The 16493-nt window shown below is 35.6% G+C and overlaps 1 protein-coding gene across 6 annotated transcripts; it reads left to right on the forward strand.

Moving 5' to 3' along the window:
• The first annotated feature begins 1744 nt into the window (after positions 1-1744).
• Positions 1745-16269, forward strand: LOC110867103 (chromatin-remodeling ATPase INO80). 6 transcript variants are annotated; one of them, XM_022116242.2, is made up of 23 exons: positions 1745-2092; positions 2455-2539; positions 2725-3079; positions 3159-3594; positions 3682-3882; positions 4023-4133; positions 4462-4889; positions 5610-5718; positions 5810-5890; positions 6493-6665; positions 7167-7292; positions 8222-8383; positions 8497-8554; positions 9060-9290; positions 9407-9553; positions 10113-10670; positions 11395-11655; positions 12225-12332; positions 12472-12566; positions 12911-13067; positions 14723-14917; positions 15507-15656; positions 15734-16269. In XM_022116242.2, the coding sequence occupies exons 1-23, from the start codon at positions 2024-2026 to the stop codon at positions 15845-15847; spliced, it is 4410 nt and encodes a 1469-aa protein (XP_021971934.1). In that variant the 5' UTR covers positions 1745-2023; the 3' UTR covers positions 15848-16269. The 6 variants fall into 6 exon arrangements, with proteins under 6 accessions (XP_021971934.1, XP_021971939.1, XP_021971941.1 ...); XM_022116247.2 differs by having other exon boundaries at positions 2728-3079; positions 15734-16199; XM_022116249.2 differs by having other exon boundaries at positions 2455-2530; positions 15734-16199.
• Positions 16270-16493: the final 224 nt, after the last annotated feature.

Genomic DNA, 16493 nt, shown 5'->3' on the forward strand with positions numbered 1-16493 from the left:
TATAAATACTTAGGGGATAACCTAATATATATATTTTTAAGGGGGTGTTTGGTGTTGCGTTTTCAAAATATATTATGAGTTTTCAAAATAGATTTTGCGTTTTCAAAACTGCGTTTTGAAAAACCATGTAGGTATACGCTTCTCCAAAACTGTGTTTTGGAGGTAGATAATCACTTTTTCATCCAAACACTTTTTTAGATTATTTATGTTTTACAAACACAATAATCAAATACATGTTTCTCCAAAACTGCGTTTTGGAGACAGATAATCACTTTTTCATCCAAACACTTTTTTAGATTATTTATGTTTTACAAACACAATAAATCAAATAATCACTTCAAAACGTAATGCCAAACACCCTCTAGTTAACTGAGAATGTAGACATGAAGGTAGTCACAGTGTTCTTTTTAAATCTAATACTAATAAAAAAGTATGATTAATGCCACATGTAATTCTTATATTAAAACAAGTGCTTACTTAATGCCACATGGCATTATTTCATTCAATTTACTATTATTATTATTATTATTATTATTAATTAATTAATTAATACAAAACAATAAAAAAAAATCCTTAACAACTTAATACCAACAAATATTTTATTATTTACTTAGATAATGATTATTTACTTTTGACTTATCTAAAATATATAGTTACTAATATGGTTGTAAAAGTCCCGATTAGGCTCCGAGTACTCCCCGAGTACTCGCTACAAGGTAGGTTGCCGAGGCACGAGTACTCTTCTCCCAGGCCAATTACTCCCCGAGTACTCCCGAATACTCCCGAGTACCTCCCGAGTACTCCCGAATCCGACTAGGGAGCGCCTAGCGACTTTTGCAACCATGGTTATTAGTAACAACTCTACTTATAATAAACAATTTCAAATAATGTTAATGTGACAACATCTTCTTATTCTTTAAAATGAATTATAAAAATGGTAAAGAATAGGTTAATCCGATGTTTGAAAACCGGTTTAATTCCGTACTTTGAAAACACTTTTAGTGTTATTAGACTCGTGTAATAAATGGGTTTAAGGATAGAATATTTTCATAATAATTTTGATGAATGTCTATACTCACTGGATGTCCGAAATGGAGTTATATTTTTAGGCTTGCAAATCATTGATAATTACCAAAGGTCAACATTCCAGTGACGTTATCAAGAAATATTGATCAAAAGAATGGTTTATGTAATGGAACTCGACTACATGTCCTATCACTGGGTGATCAGGTTATTGAGGCACTATTATCTGAAAGTAATACTGACACTTGAACGTTTATCCCTAGATTTCGATTAATGCCGCCAAATAGAAGCATTCCATTTAAATTGAAAAGAAGGCAGTTTCCTCTCGCCTTATGTTTTGCCATGACGATAAATAAAAGTATAGAACAATTTCTATGTAAAGTTGGTTTGTTTCTAAAAGAATCAGTTTTTAAACATGACCAATTGTTGTGTTATCTATGGTAAAAAAAATCACTTATGTGTAAATTTTTGAAGAGAATATAAATTTAAATAATTTATAAATTTATATCCTTAAACCCGTGTAGTACACGGGTCTAATAATCTAGTATAAATATAAATACAAAATACAATCATATTTTAAGAAGAATTCCCCTCTAACGATTTTTTAAGATGTAATAAATATTTAAACAGATATTAATAAAAATAATTTTACCACAAAACGTTTACAGTGGACCTGGCCACAGCTTAACTAATCTCAACCATCTCTGATTTCGCAAGTCTCTGTACAACAGAGGCCGAGAAGCTGATCTGAAGCACCCGGCTCACGTTATCAATCAACACCCCTACCCGCTCACATTAGCACACCCCCCTTTTCAAACAACCATGTCAATTCACTTCTACGCCTGTTTCTTCTTATCCTGCGCACCTCCTCCGCCTTCTTCTCCATCACACCTAGGGTTTCATATTCTCTCTCTACATTCTCACACTAAATTCACCATTCTCTTCACATACTCACGGTTTCACTCGTCAATTTCTTCATTGTGCCGGTTGTTCACATCGTATGGACTCAGATCGCCATCACAGGAACTCGAATAACTCTTATAACTATTCGAATCTGTTCAATCTCGAGGTATTTATCTGTTTTCTACGTTTAATTCTCGTTCGGAGCTTTTGCGATTGTGTTTTGCGTATCGGTATCGGATGAATTTCAGTTTACTTGTGCTGGAATTTAGGTTTAGGTTTTTTATGTGATTTTGTTCGTGTTTTAGGTTTATATTTGATGTAATTATGGTGCCTGTGTGTAATTACATTATCTAGTGTTGTATGAAATTTCAACTGCCTCAAGGTGACGAGTTTGATTATTATAAACTGTATTCGATCGGTATCGGTTGAATTTCAATTTACTTGACTGGAAGTTAGGTTTAGGTTTTCTGCTATTTGTTCGTGTTTATTCTATGTGTAGTTATCTTATCTAGTTTTGTATATTTGTAGTCTCTGACGAAATTTCAACTGCCTCAAGGTGAAGAGTTTGATTATTATGCAAATAGTAGTCAGGGTGAGAGCAGAGGTAACCGAGGTAGATTTTCTCAATTACAGTTTTAAAACGATTGTTCGCGTATTTGGTATGTGATTACTTGATACAGGAACAAGCGAATTAGTTGTCGATTAATCTTATTATTTGTAACCAGTGATCGGATGATTTTAGGCTAATAAGAAGTGGATTAAATGTGTGTGTGTTGAAGTTAATGATTTAGGTTTTAGCAGGTGTGCCAATGACGGACCGAAACAACGGAATGATGTTGGAAAAGAGAAAGAGGAGAAGTACGTATAGCAGTGATGAGGACCAGGATGGAAGTTATGATGAGTATGTGTCTGAGGAGAGATACAGAGCAATGCTTGGTGAGCATGTTCATAAGTACAAAAGAAGGCACAAACATAATAATTTGCCGGCTTCTACTTCCACACGAAATGGTATGTTTGGCAACAAGGGTGGTATCGGATCAAAGGATCATAAAATCGGGAATGGTCGTCAAGGAGTACAAAAGATTGAAATGGTTCCTCAATATGTAGGGCATTACAGAGAGGCAGATTTTTCTTCGGATTATGGCTTGGATAGGTTTGTGTTGTAAAGCGATGTTTCAATTTGCGTTTTATAATTGATTATTCAATATCACATAGTTGCTTTCAATCTGCAGATCAGTTTATGAACCTGCTTATCTAGATATTGGGGATGGTGTCAGTTACAAGATTCCGCCTACTTATGAAATGCTAGCTGCCTCATTAAATTTACCTAAACCATCGGATATGCGAGTGGAGGAGTTTTACCTTACGGGCACCCTTGATTTGGGCTCATTAGCTTCAATGATGTCTGCTGACAAAAGGTTTGGGCCCAGAAGTGGATCAGGAATGGGTGAGCCCAAACCACAATACGAATCACTTTGGGCAAGATTAAGTTCACAAACATCAAATAACTCTGCACAAAAGTTCAGTCTTAAAGTCAGTGATGCCGCATTGGATTCATATTCTGCGCCTGAGGGTGCAGCTGGTGGTTTTAGACGGTTTATCATGTCAGAAAGTGGAGTGCTGCAGGTGCACTATGTGAAGGTGTTGGAGAAAGGTGACACGTATGAGGTTTGTATTTTGTCTCTAGATGTTGACTTTTACGGTTCATCAGGATCTGTTGACTTACGTGATTACGTTTCTTGAATTGTTTTCCAGATTATTGAGCGAAGTCTACCCAAGAAGCAAAATGGGAAGAAAGATCCATTTGAAATTGAGAAGGAGGAGATGGATAGAGTGGATAGATATTGGGTGAATATGGTCAGAAAAGACATACCAAAACATCACAGATTCTTTATCGGCTTTCATAGAAAGCAATTAACTGACGCAAAGAGGTTTTCTGAGAACTGTCAAAGAGAGGTATTTTATGCTCATATAATATTGTATTTACAAGCATTACTGCATTAATCGGAAATTCAATAATATAATTTCAAGTGTTGGCTTTTTAGAATTCTGATATTATTACCATTTGGTATGCTTAAGTTTTGTTTTTTTTCTAGGTAAAAATGAAGGTGAGCAGATCACTTAAGTTGATGAGGGGTGCTTCAATTCGTACACGAAAACTCGCACGGGATATGTTGGTGTTTTGGAAAAGAGTGGATAAAGAGATGGTAATATACTCTAATTTTTGTTGGACAATACTGTGTACATGAATCTCATAAAAAGTTGAAAACTGCTTTTTATTACATTAAGTTCATTATACGTGTTTACAAAATAACATTTTTTAACAATGTAAAAAGAGAAGGTTACTCCTTTTCACTGATCATTGACTTACAGTTGTAGGCTTGATTAAAAGGTTAACTCTTTGCATTGTTTGCTAGCTACAAACTTCTACTTCATTGATCACTATTGTTGGCAAGATAACAACTTTATGAATCTGTAGTAAATTATTTGTTTGGGGAATGATTTAATTTAACTCGTATTCAATTCGTCAATCAGGCTGAGATTAGGAAAAAAGAAGAAAAAGAAGCTGCCGAAGCTTTGAAACGTGAACAGGAGCTTCGTGAAGCCAAACGGCAACAACAGAGATTAAACTTTTTATTATCCCAGACAGAACTTTATGGTCACTTCATGCAGAACAAGGCTTCCTCCCAGCCACTTGAAACTTTACTCGAGAATGATAAACTCAATGATGAAGAAGCAATCATTGGCTCTTCAGATGCTGTTGCAATTGAGGAAGATCCTGAAGAGGCCCAAATGAAAATGGAGGCCCTGAAAGCAGCCCAAGATGCAGTTTCCAAACAGAAACAGATCACAAGTGCATTCGATGATGAATGTTTGAAACTGCGTCAGGCTTCAGGTGTTGAGGACCCTGAACAGCTTGATTCTTCAGTTGCTGGATCTAGCAACATGGATTTATTACACCCGTATGTTTTTTTCTTCCAGTTTTTAGTGTGTACAATTTATGGGTGCTAAACGGGTTGCGTTCGTGGGTTGGCAGGTTCAACCCGACCTGAACCCGAACATTTTAGACGAACCCGACCACGACCCGACCTTGAAAATCGTGTCATACATATGAACCTGAACACGACCCGAACCTGAAAATCGTGTCATACATATGAACCCGAACACGACCCGAATATTCGTGGGTTGACCCGAACAAGACAAGTTCAACCCGATTTTTTTTTTATTTTTGATTTTTTTTTCCGCAAAAAGAATATATTAAAATTAAAATTCACTAAAAAAACAAATGTATATAATACAATGAAATCTGAATTATAAAATCTTACATCCATTTATCTTTTTAAGTTACAATTATGGCATAAAATGGACACCCAATTTAATTTATGACATAAAACATATTGTAAAAAAAGTGTAATATAATGTTAAATGGGTTAAACGGGTCAACCCGCCAGCCCGACCGAGTTGACCCGAACCTGACCCGTTTAGTTAAACGGGTTCGCGGGTTCAACCTGAAACTGACCCGAATCTATTTAGACTAAACCCAAACCTGCGAATTACGTGTTAGGTTCGTGTCGTGTCAGAAATTCACACCCCTAGTGTACATGTTGTAATTACAAACCAAACGCCCCCTAAATTTTACAGTAGTATTTACTTAAATGGGTGCATGTTGTAAATTATTTCAGGTCAACTATGCCGGTAGCATCTTCGGTACAAACACCAGAATTATTTAAAGGTTCTCTGAAAGAGTATCAGCTAAAAGGTCTACAGTGGCTGGTGAATTGTTATGAGCAGGTACGAAAGTAGTCACAACTCACAATTGGACATTTTTTCTTTCTCATCCCTCTTTCCTATTGTCACATTGACGGTTGTCGTAATTCTAAAGGGTCTAAATGGTATTCTTGCTGATGAGATGGGCCTTGGGAAGACTATTCAAGCAATGGCGTTCTTGGCTCATTTGGCTGAAGTAAGTAAACTACCTGAAACTCTGATTATTGATGTGTTAATTATGACTAAAAATGCATTATATGCTATAATAATCTGAATATTCGAATAAAAACAAGAGTAAAGTACACGGGTGGTCCCTGTGGCTCACCAAAATTTTAGATTTGGTCCTTAGCTTTCCAAAAGTACAGATATGGTCCCTGTGGTTTGCACTTTTTAACGCATTTAGTCCCTAACTTGGACATGTTACAATCTTTAGATTTGTTGGTTGGGGACTAAACGCGTTACAAAGTGCAATCCACAGGGCCATCCGTGTACTTTTTAAAAGCTAGGGACCAAATCCAAAATTTTGGTAAACCACAGGGACCATCCATGTACTTTACTCTAAAAACAATATAGGAGGCTGTACTGTAAACGTATAAAATAAACTTTGGGTGATTTTCAGCCCATTTGACATGTTCCCCATTTAGCTAAAGCTCTTTATTTAACCTGTTTGAGATAAAAAAACAACTCAGAATTGACCCATATAAAAGTACACCTGTCAAAATTGTCACTTTTACCTCTGATCTCTACTGTTTCAGCGTCCAATTGCAATAACATGCAATGATTATGACTTTTTTGCAGGAGAAAAATATATGGGGTCCATTTCTGGTTGTTGCACCTACTTCTGTATTGAACAACTGGGCTGATGAAATAGGCCGATTCTGCCCTGACCTAAAAACACTTCCTTATTGGGGTGGTATTCAGGAACGAACAGTACTTAGAAAAAATATAAATCCTAAGCGACTTTATCGTAGGTACGTTATATTTTTTTCGTATTTGCATCTTTTTTTTGTGATATGTTATATTATAAACTATGCAAAAGGCTTATGATTTTTCTTGAAAAGTGAACCTTTAGGCTTCCTCTAATCAGCAAATGCATATGCTTTCCTATTATATTGTTTACTTTTAGTCAACATACATATGCAAGTGAATTGCTGACTGCAATCTAGTCAACCATATTTTCTAGTTGATTGTTAGGGTGCTTGTTTATTATATGTGTTCTTTGCGTATAAGCAAACTGATAAAACCTCTTGGTAGACAATTATAAAGAGCAGTTAAGAAGACAATTGATATGTTTTTTTAGTTTAAAGCAATTATGTAAATTAAATTTTTTATGTATGTCTTATTAACAAAACTAGATAACTACATGATTCCTACAGTTTTATACGGTTTACTCTTTTAAATGCGAGTTTTCAGATTGTGTCATGTTTTGCTATATTCCAGACATGCTTATTCACTTAATTTTGACACAACAGGGATGCTGGATTTCATATTCTTATTACCAGCTACCAACTCCTAGTATCCGATGAAAAGTATTTCAGACGTGTGAAATGGCAGTATATGGTCTTGGATGAAGCTCAGGCTATCAAAAGTTCAACCAGGTAATGGTTTAAAACGGGGCCCAGTCCTGTTCAGTTAACCCGCAAATACTTTAAGTAGTGTTTGTTTCATGAAATGTAATGGAATTGGATTTGGAATTTAAACATTCCAATAGGAATTGGAATTTGTTGGAAATGGAATTTCAGATGCATTCTTGATGTGTTCGGTTGGCAAATAAATTGGAACCCGCCGATCGGGTGAGCCAGTTTGGGTCAGCAGCGGCTGGGTCGGGTTGAGATATTTCGGGCCGGGCTGGGTCGAGACGTTTTAGGCCTTTAATGGGGCGGGTCGGGTCGAGACGTTGCGGGCCGTTAACAGGTCGAGCCGAAGCGAGACGTTTTGAGTCGTTAACGGGTCGAGACGTTTCGGGATGCCAACTGGCCGGGTCTGGGGTCGAGACGTTTCGGGTCCGCATCGGGTCGTGTCAAGAGTTTCGGGTTGGTAACGGGCCGGGTCAGTTCAAGACATTTCGGGCGAATTGTTGCGGGCCGGTCGGGGCGAGGCGTTGCGGGTCATGGACTAGTTCGGCTCAAGACGTTTTTGACATTGATGACCAGTCGAAGATTCCAATGACTTTGCTTGAATTCCTTCAAAATTTGAATGGATTTTGAATTCCTTTAATTAAAAGAATTTGAAGGAACTCATTTCCAATTCCTTTGTTAACCGAAGAGGATCAAGAATGGAATTGAGATTCCAATTCCTTCGTTAAACGAACAACATAAGGAATGGAATCTAAATTCCAATTCTATTTGGATTCCATTCCATTATGTGAAACGAACACCACCTTAATATCTTTGCCATTTTAACTTATTCTGTAAATAACCAATGTGTTATATATGGTATTATTAGCAGAACAATAATCTGATTTATTTTATTCAAGTTTTTTTCTGGCTTCTATTACTCACTGTATTTTGTTTAATTGTGCTTACAGTATAAGATGGAAGACGCTACTCAGCTTCAATTGTAGAAACCGTCTGTTACTAACTGGGACACCTGTTCAAAACAACATGGCTGAGTTGTGGGCCCTCCTTCATTTCATCATGCCAACTCTATTCGACAGCCATGAGCAATTTAATGAGTGGTTTTCTAAAGGGTAAGATTTTTTATTTATTTATTTATTTTTTTTATAATGTGTTTCTTTTATGTTCCAACAATACTAAGAACTAAGAATTGCCTCTCTGATCATGCTTTGCTGTGTATTCTCAGTATTGAAAACCATGCTGAACATGGTGGGACGTTAAATGAGCACCAACTTAGCAGATTGGTAACTACTTAGTTTCTAGACATGAGATTTTGTTTTCTTTGTTTTTTTTTTCTATCGAGTAAATACCATTCTCGTCCCGGAAGCATGGCCAGTTTTGCAACTTTCGTCCAAAGGTTTGCTTTTCCGCATATGGATCCAAAAGGTTTGAAATCTTGCCATTTTCATCCGGCTCGTTAACTCCATCCATTTTTCTCCTTCCAGTCAAGGGATTTCCGTCTTTTTTGTTAACTTTAAGGGCAATTCGGTCTTTTTCCTTTTATGTAAAAAGACCGAATTGCCCTTCAAGTTAACAAAAAAGACGGAAATACCCTTGATTTAATGAAAAAAATGGATGGAGTTAATGAGCCGGATGAAAATGGCAAGATTTCAGACCTTTTGAATGAATGTCACAAAACTGGCCAAACCTCAGGAAGGAAAATGACATTTTACTCTTTTCTATTTATTTGAAATTATCACCATATTTTTGTTTTTAACTTTTTTTTTTGTTTTCATAATTTGTCACCAGCATGCCATTTTGAAGCCGTTCATGTTGCGGCGTGTTAAGAAGGACGTGGTGTCCGAGTTGACTCGGAAGACTGAAATTACAGTGCATTGCAAACTGAGTTCACGGCAACAAGCGTTTTACCAAGCTATAAAAAACAAAATATCTCTTGCCGAGTTGTTCGACAGTAACCGTGGTCAACTTAATGAGAAAAAGTTTATGAACTTGATGAATATTGTCATCCAATTGAGAAAGGTAATTTTCCTTATTCTCTTTTCTTCTTTTTTCTTCATACCCTTGTTAGAAATTAGAACACATTTATCAACGTTTTCTATTTCTGTTTAAATCATTATGTTTTCTTGTGGTGACAGGTTTGCAACCATCCTGAGTTATTTGAAAGAAATGAAGGAAGCTCGTATTTCTATTTTGGAGACATCCCGAATCCCCTTCTTCCACCTCCGTTTGGAGAGTTGGAGGATGTATACTACTCTGGGGTTAAGAATCCTATTACATATAAGGTAATTACTTGAATCTGATTTTAAAAAATCAAGAGTAAAATGCCATTTTCGTCCTTGAGGTTTGGTCAGTTTTGCGACTTTCGTCCAAATGTTTGTTTTTTCCGCATCTGGATCCAAAAGGTTTGAAATCTTGCCGCTCGTTAACTCCATTCATTTTTCTCCGTCAAGGCAGGGGTATTTTCATCTTTTTTGTTAACTTAAGGGTATTTTCGTCTTTTTTGAATACTTGTACATTATGCTAAATGCTTGTACATAAAGTGAAAAAGACCGAATTGCCCTTTAAGTTAACAAAAAAGACGAAAATACCTCTGCCTCAACTGAGAAAAATGGATGGAGTCAACGAGTCGGATGAAAATGGCAAGATTTGAAACCTTTTGGATCCAGATGTGGAAAAACAAACCTTTGGATGAAAGTCGCAAAACTGGCCATACCTCAGGGACAAAGTGGCATTTTACTTAAAATAAAAAAAAAAAAAAAAAATTCTGCTGGTAAACCAGTTGACCATAATCATGTGCTAGAAATCCAGAGTTAAGTTTTTAATCACTAATTTTGTTTGCAGATTCCGAAATTAATATACCAAGAAGTTGTGCGAAGTTTAGACATCTCTTCATCAGGAGGAAAATACAGTATCAAGAGAGAGTTCTTTGAGAAACATTTTAACATCTTCTCCCCACTAAACATTTATCAATCCATATATACGCAAGACAAAAACGAGCCCTCCAATAAAAATGTATCATTTGGATTTTCCCGATTGATTGATCTCTCACCAGGCGAAATATCATTCATAGCAAATGCTTCTATAATGGAGAGATTATTGTTTTCAATTTCTAGATGTGATTCACGTATTTTTGATGAGGTTGTGGACTTGATAATGGAAAAAGAGGATAACAATGGTGTTGAGTGTAATCATATTGGGAAGGAAAAAGTTAGGGCGGTAACAAAAATGTTGTTATTACCATCAAAGTCGGAAAGTAATATTCTTAAACGGAGACTTGCAACGGGACCCGTGGATGCTCCGTTTGAGGCTTTGGTACTCTCACATGAAGATAGACTTGCCTCTGATGTTCGATTACTTCATTCAGCTTTTTCTTTCATTCCACCAATAAGAGCACCTCCTGTAAGTGTTGTCATTGAATTATATGTATACATGCATAAATCTTTCCCGCTATCTTCCCTCTTTTTTGCTTTACTATATTTTGTTTATCGTGGTATATAATGGTATTCTTACAATTTTATAAAAGGGCTGCAGCAACCTTTTAATGGTATTCTTACAATTTATAATATCATGTTTACCCTTTCGAAACCCTAATGTAATTGTTTTTCGGTAAAAAAATAAAATCTGCTGTTGGACTGGACTACACAGATGTCGGAGTATTCATTCGAGTTATTGGTTCTAGAGTTTTCAAAACCCTTTTACTTGTCAAACCGGGTGGGTTGACCGAGAATTGTTTTAAACATTTATATATTAAAAGGCAAGTGGTTTTATCTCACTATTCAGACGTGTCCATTCATAAGCTGCCACATGGCAACCTCTTCTTTCCTTTTTAAAGTCTTTTGTCTTTTACTTTTACACCCTTAACTTTGCTATCATACATGTTTAGTCCATCTACTTTAAGTTTCCTAATATACATGTTTTGTCCCTCTAGTTTAATAAAGTTCCATATTTATTAGTAATTTAGTTAACTTTCCTTATATACATGTTTGGTCCCTCTACATAACTTTGGTAATATACATGTGGTATTTCACCATTTAGTGTTTTTTCTTGCTAACATGATGAACCAAACCGTCTCACGCCGGGCGCATAGTTCTGTTATTGACTTTGTACATTATGTATTTGGTAGATTGATGCATACTGTCCAGATAGAGATTTTGCTTACAGAAAAATTGAAGAATTGCATAATCCTTGGATTAAGAGATTATTGGTCGGGTTTGCACGCACGTCTGACTCGAACGGACCTAGAAAACCAGAGGGTGCTCCTCACCATTTGATACAAGAAATCGATGAAGAGCTACCTGTTGTGCAACCTGCGCTTCAGCTCACGCACAAGATCTTTGGCTCGTGTCCACCTATGCAGAGTTTTGATCCTGCCAAGATGCTGACGGTATGAAAATCTAACATTCTATCTCTAATACATCTCTATTAAAAGTGGATACCCAGAAACCTTTTTTTAATGTCAAATGCTGCACATGTTACTATTTTAAATCCTCCCAAAAAAGTCGTCCAGTTTCACAAACCGGTAGTTAAAATTTACTAGTTTCCACTCTAATGTTATTTAAACTTTCTTACAAGTTTTTCAAGTCAAATGGTATCTTAGATGCAGTGAGGGTAAAAGTGGTATTTTGCTAAGTTAAACTGCATTAATTGTTCATATCTTAAATGGGATCTTTTTGTTATTGGACGGATGGAGTATTTTGCTACAATAATATCCTGACATTTTCTTTTGGTAAAGTGACTAAGCAGATTTTATACACTTTGGAGGATTTTAAACCCACTTTCTTTTTAGTTAAATCCTTTAGCTTAATTGGTTTACCCTGTTGGAGATAGAATAGAGCATAAGTACATAACCAAATCAACCCGTTCTACATGGGTCAAAATCGCCACCTTTAATCTGTATACTCAGTTCATTTCTGGTCAATTGCTAACTTGCATTGACTTTGATTAATCCTTTAGGATTCAGGGAAGCTTCAGACACTGGATATACTCTTGAAGCGCTTGCGTGCAGGAAATCATCGTGTTCTCCTGTTTGCACAAATGACCAAGATGTTGAATATTATTGAGGTATCAAAAACTCCTTGTTTTTCCTTTTCCTTTTGTAACAATGGGTAAATCTTAATTATCGAGTAGATCTGTTTCTAATGCTAGTTGTTTTTGGATATATTTATTTCTTATTTCTTGATGACTGCTCTTCAATTTGCAGGACTATATGAACTATAGGAAGTACAGATACTTAAGGCTTGATGGATCATCTACCATAACGGACCGTAGGGATATGGTCAAAGATTTTCAACTAAGGTAAGAATATTATATGATTATTATTTTATTATTTCCTATTGCTTTACTTAGTTACTGTGTCACGTCTCCCCAATTTTGTTGCAGCATTTTTAGGGCAAACTTCATGAAATAGAAGCAAACTTTACATTTTTTTGTTACACAACTATCTCCTTATCTTTTATACTATTATTACTAAAGCAGGCCTTTTAGAAGCTTTAAATTACTAAAACGGATAAAGATAATTATAATCACCGAAATGACAAAAATATATTTTGTTTTTGTGACATTTGCCCTAATTTTTTTATTCTTGAGTCCTCTAAAAGATACGCTTGTTCATTGGCTAACACTTGGTTTTTTTCTTGTAGAAATGATATTTTTGTATTTTTACTGAGCACAAGAGCTGGTGGGGTCGGTATCAATTTGACCGCTGCTGACACAGTCATATTTTACGAAAGTGATTGGAATCCAACACTCGATTTACAAGCCATGGATAGGGCTCACCGTTTGGGTCAGACTAAAGATGTTAGTTTTCTCACTATTAACCTTTTTTTTTCTTTTCACATAAAGTTTAAGCTCATGTGTTATGTATGCGTCATCTGCTTCACATGCTTCTATTTCCCAAGCTTTGACCCATTTACTTAAAACAGGCCAAACAAGTAATCTATACTATATTATAATGCATGAGGGATGGGCATTTTAAGATACCCAAAAGTTAAGAACTTTTTTTAGTTTAATGTATAAGGTACAACCCTAAAATGAGGGTAAATTAGTCTTTCAAACACTAATTACACTTTAATCCCTCATCTTAATTACACTTTAATTCCCTCATCTTTAACCAAACTATAGATAGTTACAATTTATCCCCCTTATAGAAAACTAACCCATGTTTTTTAAACGACCATAACTTTTACGTACGGTAATATTAAAAAAAAAAAAGAACACCATAGAAACGAGCAATTTATTCTCTTTAATTTGAGTATGGTATTGCCATAATTGTTTTAATTTAAAATATTGATATGTTACGTGATTAACAGTGTCTAGGAGTGAGCAATAACTGAATCATTAACCAAAACTTAACGAAAAACAGAGGGAATCAAACTGAAATCAACCAAAAACTGAATTAATTGAAAACCGATTAACCGAAAACCAATTTAACAAAAGACTACCTATCGTTTTTTTTACCCTTGTTAAACCAAAATTAATTGAACCAAACCAATTTAACAAAAGACTACCTCACGCCCCGCTTGCGGTATGCGCATATAATGTATATATGTGTGGGCTCTCGGGGGGCAAAAGTGAAAGTGCACTAATTTTAACGTTATTTTATTAATTTCGTGAAAATAACTTTAAAAAGCGAGGGACGGTTAATCATGCATCATGTGGTGGCGTTGATAGTCAAAAGACAAAGGGGTACATGCACAAATCGGCTTTTGTCCCAATTGCTGAGTGTTATGTGCCTTATGTCCAAGGCTTGATGCAAAATTACTATCGAGCCGGGGGTCTCATTGGAAGCAGCCTCTCTATTCCTACAGGGTAAAGGTAAGGCTGTCTACATGTTACCCTCCTCAGACCCTACCTTTGCTTTGCTATTGGTGGGATTTACTGAGTATGATGATGATGATATATATTATACCTCCAGTTCATGTATTTCATATTTAATACCTCTATTTCATATATTTATACTTCCAGTTCATTTATTTATACATCCATTTCATGAATTTATACCTCAATTTATGTATTTATACGTCAATTCTATTTTTTTCTAAACAAAAGTTTTAGCTCAAGTTTGGTTTTTGCTATTAAACGAAACAAACCAAAAACCGTCAATGTGTCATATAAACCAAACTAATTAACTGAAAACAGATTGGTTAATAAAATAGACTAATCGATTACTTCGGTTTCGGTTGAGGAACTGAATCAATCAAACCATGCACATTCTTGAAGTGTTTGTGTTTCCCGCCGCATCGCGCGGGCACCCTTCTAGTATAGAAAAAATAGGTGAAAAGAAAACAGGTCAAATGGGTCATTCGGGTTGTACGCTTTATCCTTAACGAGTCAAAACAGGTAAAACAATACAAATTTAATATTTTGTATATATGAACATGAACTTGTTATAACTAATTATAGGTTTAGGATTAATAATGGAGATTTTGAAACTTATGTTTTTCGTAATGCAGGTTACAGTTTATAGGTTAATTTGCAAAGAAACAGTTGAAGAAAAGATTTTACAGAGAGCTAGCCAAAAAAGTACGGTCCAGCAACTTGTAATGACCGGTGGTCACATACAGGGTGACATATTGGCTCCTGAAGATGTTATTTCTTTACTCATTGACGATGCACAAATGGAGCAAAAGCTAAAAGAAATTCCACAGGTATGATAATAACCCACCGTTGGGTAACGGGTCGGGTCGGACTCAAAAACTCTTTTTGTCAAAGATTTATTAAGTTTGTATGTGGGAATGTTTAAATAAATTAAAGAGTAAAATGCCATTTTCGTCCCTCAGGTCTGGCCAGTTTTGCGACTTTCGTCCAAAGGTTTGTTTTTCTACACCAAAAGGTTTGATATCTTGCCATTTTCATCTGGTTTGTTAACTCCGTTCATTTTTTCTCCGGTTAAGTAAGAGGTATTTCTGTCTTTTTTGTTAACTTAAAAGGCAATTCGGTCTTTTTCAGGGGTATCCGGTCTTTTTACATAAAGTGAAAAGGACCGAATTGCCCTTTAAGTTAGCAAAAAAGACGGAAATACCCCTTACTTAAGGGAGAAAAATGGATGGAGTTAACGAGCGGATGAAAATGGCAAGATTTCAAAACCATTTGGATCTGGATGCGAAAAAACAAACCTTTGGACGAAAGTCGCAAAACATGCCAAACCTCAAGGACGAAAATGGCATTTTACTCTAAATAAATTATAATATAGTTTATTATATTTGATTATCATGCATTCAATTGTGTAAATTTTAGGTTAAAGATAGACACAAGAGAAAAGGCGGGACAAAAGCTATAAGGATAGACGATGAAGGTGACGCACGCTTCGAAGATCTTACGTCTCTTGAGCCTCCACCCGACGCAAACACAGCCTCTCCTGCTGATAAATCGATGTCCAGTAAGAAGGTATGGAACCGTGTCCCACAGGTCAACGGGCTTCTGACATTTTTTTTTGTTATCAAACTAACCTGATTCATTTGCAGAGAAAAGCTACAACCGAAAAAGGGACACCAAAATCAAGGCCTGTTAAAGGTCCTAAAAACCCTGATTCTTCGGCATCCAATACGATAGCAGAACCTGATGGCGTGATGTATTGATATTTGATAACCCAAAGAACCAAATGACCTACAAGGATTGTAAAAGCAAATCTTGAACCGGCATTTACAGCACAACAGTTCTGCCTGAAGATTGAAGTTAATGCTAAATATATACATAATCTACTACATTTAATCATTTATATAAAAAAATTCCCAAGTGACTGAGTGAGTGGTTATAAAACTGGTATTATTATTGTTATCTTCTTTATTTTTGGCTGGAGAACGAGGATAAGATGAACAATGATGGCCAAATTATATGATAGTCTTGTACAGGTTATATGTTTTGTTTATTTATATTTAGGTGGTTTATAATTTGGGCAGGAATTTATAGCTTAAGGCCCAATGCATGAAATGAGACTGTTCAAGTATGAACGCCTTTTAACGATTTTTTTTGTATGTTTTTTAACATGCCCTTCCTTCTAGTTTACAAATGTTTTAATAAGTTTGGCCATAATGACTTGTGAGTTTTACATCAATATAAACCTCTAAAAGCTTGTATAGAAACACTCGCAAACCTCATCACAAGCTTTTCTTAAACAATGATTTTATGTCAAAAACGTTTTAATTTTTTTCACACCATCACGGACTTCTACATTTATCTTCTTATCTTTCGTAAGCACTTTATTTTATTGACAGCTGAGTTTTG

Source organism: Helianthus annuus, chromosome 1 (assembly GCF_002127325.2).
Source record: "Helianthus annuus cultivar XRQ/B chromosome 1, HanXRQr2.0-SUNRISE, whole genome shotgun sequence".
NCBI lineage: Eukaryota > Viridiplantae > Streptophyta > Magnoliopsida > Asterales > Asteraceae > Helianthus > Helianthus annuus.

What these genes read in the sequence shown, in the direction of transcription:
- LOC110867103 (XM_022116242.2), top strand. Translation starts at nt 2,024, where the DNA reads ATGGACTCAGATCGCCATCACAGGAACTCGAATAACTCTTATAACTAT. An exon ending in TTGTCATCCAATTGAGAAAG is followed by an intron (nt 9,291 to 9,406) that starts GTAATTTTCCTT and finishes TTGTGGTGACAG; the next exon opens with GTTTGCAACCATCCTGAGTT. An exon ending in AATCGATGTCCAGTAAGAAG is followed by an intron (nt 15,657 to 15,733) that starts GTATGGAACCGT and finishes ATTCATTTGCAG; the next exon opens with AGAAAAGCTACAACCGAAAA.